The sequence below is a fragment of the Montipora foliosa genome, unplaced genomic scaffold (assembly GCF_036669935.1).
Source record: "Montipora foliosa isolate CH-2021 unplaced genomic scaffold, ASM3666993v2 scaffold_420, whole genome shotgun sequence".
Classification (NCBI taxonomy): Eukaryota; Metazoa; Cnidaria; class Anthozoa; order Scleractinia; family Acroporidae; genus Montipora; species Montipora foliosa.
The window spans coordinates 1,009,372-1,014,371 of NW_027179724.1; the positions used below are offsets into that span (position 1 = coordinate 1,009,372).

General features: G+C 38.9%; 2 protein-coding genes across 2 annotated transcripts in view; one reads left to right on the top strand and one right to left on the bottom strand.

The window, feature by feature from the left end:
* The window catches only part of LOC137988531 (uncharacterized), a gene marked incomplete at its 5' end in the record, with an annotated part of 670,231 nt that overhangs the window by 225,350 nt on the left and 439,881 nt on the right, over nt 1-5,000 (bottom strand). The gene's annotated exons all lie outside the window — the stretch shown is intronic.
* The window catches only part of LOC137988488 (protein still life, isoforms C/SIF type 2-like), a 74,751-nt gene continuing 69,782 nt past the window's right edge, over nt 32-5,000 (top strand). The window contains exon 1 of the mRNA XM_068834489.1: nt 32-252. Coding sequence (XP_068690590.1) covers nt 47-252 — 206 coding nt within the window. The 5' untranslated portion in view covers nt 32-46. The remainder of the gene's footprint in view (nt 253-5,000) is intronic.

Here is a 5,000-nt window from a genome sequence, read left to right on the forward strand (position 1 = left end):
AGAAAGCACTAAACAAATTCTTTCACGAATAAGCATTTTCTCTGTTATGTCATCCAATGCTGTGGTCAGTGCTAGAGCTCCAAGCACTGACGAGGAAGTGAGAACAAGGAATAAAGCAAAGATGTCAGGAAGCTCTGTTCGCAAACTGAAAAGTGCACTTCTCAAATCACTTGGAATTATTGATGCAGCCAGTGTGAAATCCATCTGGGATCGATATTCAAATAAAGGATCTCCAGCTCCAAAGTTAAGGCGGTAAGCTAATGTGATATGCCTTGGGGTACGTAAGTTTATGACTGAAAGACTTTCTTTCCAGTACATGATTTCTCATTGTTTTGTGAAGGCCTTTCATGTAGCAGTGTTACATTTTTGCTGGGTTGCCAAACCCAGTCGGAATCTGGGTTTCATTTCGTGGGTTTTTTTGTTATTTATTTGATTTTTTTCCGTGTCGGGAAAAGTCTTGCCTGTCACTCCCCTGCTAAGTGTTCTCTTTGTACATAGAGTCTTCTGTGAGTATTTTGTTAGGTTTGAGGGGGCTAGGGTAATGCTTAGATTTCCGTGCACAATTAACCTGCGATGGCGTCGAAAGTCATAGTAACGCGAATGGCGTTTTAGTACATCTTTAAACAAAATATACCCGTATGGAGCTCAAGAATGGAACGTCAAGACAGGAGGTGAAACATAAAGATCTGGAATGGCGACGAGTAATGCACTTCGACGGGAATCTTTCGCCCGTTGAGCCGAAATCAAAGTGAGCTGTACTTCTAATATTTCGTGAAGGTGGTGTTATGTACAACACTGAAACCAAATGGAAATTTCCCTGGTGACTTATGGGTTCAACAAAGACAGAGAAGGAATCTAACACTATAAGAAGATCTGTGATCTCTTTTGTCTGTCTCAATTATCGCGCGACAAGAGTCGAACGGCGATTTTACGGCGACGGCAAGTCGCGCGTGTGAACAGCCGGCGATTTCACTGCGATTTGTAGCGCGACAGATCGCCGCCTTGTCGCCGCAAATTCGAACATGCTCGAAATTTAATGCAACGTTGTTGCGATTTTATCGCAGCTCTTGTCGCGTGATAAAATCGCTCTGTATAAACGAGCCTTCACAGTGTTTACTGAAGTCGCATCTATTTAAAGTTGCCTGTTTGTCTGGCAAGTAACATTTATTTTGTACTCAACTCTGCAAGGGTAAAAAAAAAATGAAAATGTGACAGTGAAAAATTATTTGAATGAAAGCTTGTTGTCTCTTTTGTGCTTTATTATTTACGGTCAAGGTTCTTTCGAAAAGGGTTTGATGTGAACTGTCAGAAATTTATTTAATTGCATATGCTGTGTCACACCGATTGTGTGCACGAAATTGAAATATTAAGGGTTTTTTGCCTCGAATAGCAAATATGTTGTTTGTTTCAATAAATTTTTCGCTGGAAAAGATTTTTGTGAGATTTCCATATGTTGTGTAATTTGCATACGTTTGTTGAATTATGATAAGGGAGAATTTTTGACAGGAATTTCTTCTTTCTGACAAATGATTAATTAATGGGCCGGTAGCCTGGTTTTTAACCTCAGAAAAGGATCTGGCGGTGAAACACAGGCGGTGTTTCAAGACAGAAACATAAAGATCTGGAATCTTAAAAGCGACGAGTAATGGACTTCGACAGCAATCTTTCGCCCGTCGAGCCGAAATCAAAGTGAGCTGTATTTCTTATATTTACCAAGTGTGCTGTTATGTAGAACACTGAAACCAAATGGAAAATTCTCTGGTAACTTATGGGTCCAACAAAGACAGGGAAGGAATCGAACACCTTAAGTGGATCAGTGATCTCTGTTCTCTGCACAGTCTTCAGGTAGAAAAAAAAAAAAAAAATGGGAAATGTGACAGCCAAAGATTTTTTTTAAGGAAAGTTTGCCTCTAATAGCAAATGTGTTGTTTGTTTCAAAAATTATTTCGCTGGAAAAGGTGGTTAAATGCGACTAAATTTGTTGCATGCGTTGCTATTTTTGTGTTTTGATTATTGTGCAAATTTTGACAGAGAATATTAAATTATGAAATAATATCTACGGATGGATCGTTAAAAAATCTTTTTTAGAGGTTATTTGAACATAATAGATGGAACGCTTGACAAGAAATAATGTTTTGTTGATATTTGAAAGAAGAAAAATTTCACGGGGATCTGAGGACCCGATGAAAATGAGTTAACAAATTTGCATACGTGCGTTGAAATGTGATACGCGAGGACAAGAATTTTATTTCTCTGACAAATGATTTTGTAATTGCAGTGTAAAATGAAGTTTATTTGGGAAGGCAACACTATTTTTTAACTTCCTGGTTAATCCAATTTATTGCTACGACTTACTCGTGCGAGGACTGTTTACATGAAACTCACGCCTTTTGCGAATTATTTCATCATTTGCGTGACAATATACACAAGAACATTCAGATAGTAACAAACTTCATATCAACCATTTCTTCTGCTTTTGTGCTTGTCAGCATTGTGATTTGCGATAATTCGCAAGTCTGTGTTTGTATCTCATAGATGTTCAGATTTTCAATTACATGGCCGCTCAACCTCGCGATTGTGTAAATAGTTCACCCATCCCATTGAAAGAAACTCGTAAAATATTCGCGGACCGGTCGATTTCTCTGAAATTTGAAAGATTTTCACAATAACTAAAAATTCCTGTGTTAAGCATTAGAATTCGACGAAGAGGTAATGCACTAGTCAGTGGAAAGCCCCGCACCCCCATACCCGGGGAATAGCGGGGCATTAGACCAGGCCTGTCTTCTAAATGAAGCAAATTCCCCGCTATGCGGGGCAATTTCGTACGTCAAAACCAAACTTTTCTCTCCCGCACCCGGGACGATAGAGTACTTCCAAAACTGTAAAGCACAATGTTGACCAAAATTAATGTACTTTACGAATTTTTACCTCAAATTAAACTTTGACAAACACGAAAATCAACAATGCAGTCCATTTCTCATAAAGCCCGAATAAATCTACCTTGAGTCACAGATTTGGCGTTCGAAACTTTACAATCACTGGGTTTAGCACAGCCCCGAAAATGGGAATAAAAATACCAGTTTCCTTGGTGTCAAAACGATTAAGATTACGACATGCATTTGACGAGCAGCTTAATCTGACAATATTCCAGTTATTTGCCCTCTATGCGTAACCATACCCAATCTAAAGTACACTCAACTGACTACAACGGTTCACTATCACAACAATTCTCAAAGAGCTATACAAATTTCACTACGAAAATGGCTAATTACCAAAATTTTATGGCCTCATGATCCAGCTACATTTTGCAAATAACCAAGAAATTACCAAGGTAAGAGAGTAAATCCCCTATATGGAACGTTTTCACTCACTCTTACATGGTGCTCAGTTCTTCCGAGGATGTTACTCGCGCGATGCGTGGACTGCCCAAGCGATTTTCTCGAAAACTACCTGAGAGAAATTTTTTCTGCACTCTCAGCTGTCTTTTTGTTCGACTGGGCCTTCGTTTGCCTTGTGCTCTTAGGCTGTTCGTTATTTTGCCCTTTATTCGGTTTTAGGGAATTTAATACGCAAACCTCAACGGCAACGGCAACGGCAACAAGTACAACGGCTGTGTAGGCGAGGGTTATAATTCTGTTCATTTCATTGCCGTTCTTTACAAAAGAACAACGCGAAATGACCACATTCTGCATATTCGAGAACTTTAACCAACTTTAAGAATTTCTTTTCGAATTTTGACGCTCACATATTCTGTTTGGGATATTTCTGACAGTGCTAGATAAACTGAATGCATCTAGATTCAGGGGCACCCAACGAGAATATAGTTCAAAACCACTTAAACATAGCATTGTTAAACGTATTTTAGTATTTAAACGGTAGATATAGGCATGACTTTAATGACTTTAATGACAAACGATAGGTACTCCCTATAGAGTATAGGCATAATTTTATCCCCTAAAAGTTTCCATCTGTTCGGATTTCCTAGCTGAAAGTCTAGTGATCCGAAAATTATAGGGATCAAAACTTACCTTTTCGAAAAGTTTAGCCAGAAAAAAGGCTCCCGAAAATTCTAGGTGACCTTTTTAGGGTAAAAATCCTTTTAAAATGGGCAATTATACCATTTTTCAGATGTTCGAAAATCCTAGGAGAGGCAGGCAAGCAAGAAATTTTACAACAAATTTTCCGAAAATTCTAGATCTCAAATCGTCTTCCGAACAGATATTAGAGAGCTTAAGATCTACGACGACGACGTCGACAAAGACGCCACAAAACAATGATATCATTGGTTAAAAGAGCATAAATAATCGTGCTGCACGTGCAGCACGGATTTTAGCTCATATGTTTGCGGTTCTCTGCATAACGACGACGTGAAATCACTAAATTTTAGGTTTTGACGACAACGTGAGCATGCAACAGAGAATCTTTCATTCTCTATTTTCAGTCTGAAACCACTCGTACCAATTTATTTTTAGGATACTTCGCCCACATTGTATGACGTGAACGAGATGGAGTAATCGCGAAAGACTTTTACTAGAGCGAAGTTCTATTTTGAGGTGACGTTTTCGTCGACGTCGCCGTCGTAGATCTTAAGGTCCCTATTTTCCGAAAATTGACGTTGGGTTCCCCTGTAGATTCGTAGGTTGAATATACATGTAAAGTCGTTTTTTAATCGACGTTGCCTCCGACGTTGTTGCCATTTTTCCTTAAATTGCTTTTTGCCGCCTTAGCGGCGAGCGTCTATCTGCACTTTCGACCATCTGGTTGCGTTGTGTTTCGGCGAATGTTCGCTTAGCACTCGTGTTTCTACTCATTTCTCTGCCGTTCATTCAGTTGTTATTGTTTGTGCAGGGCAAATGTGTCTCTTATTTAAACTCCTATTAAATTTTCGAAATGTATTAAAACATAGCGAGAGCCGAAGCTACTTTGCTTGTAATTAAAATATCAAAGAAGAAATCCTCACAGCGTTGAAGGTTTTCCTTCGATTTGAAACTAAAAGAAAC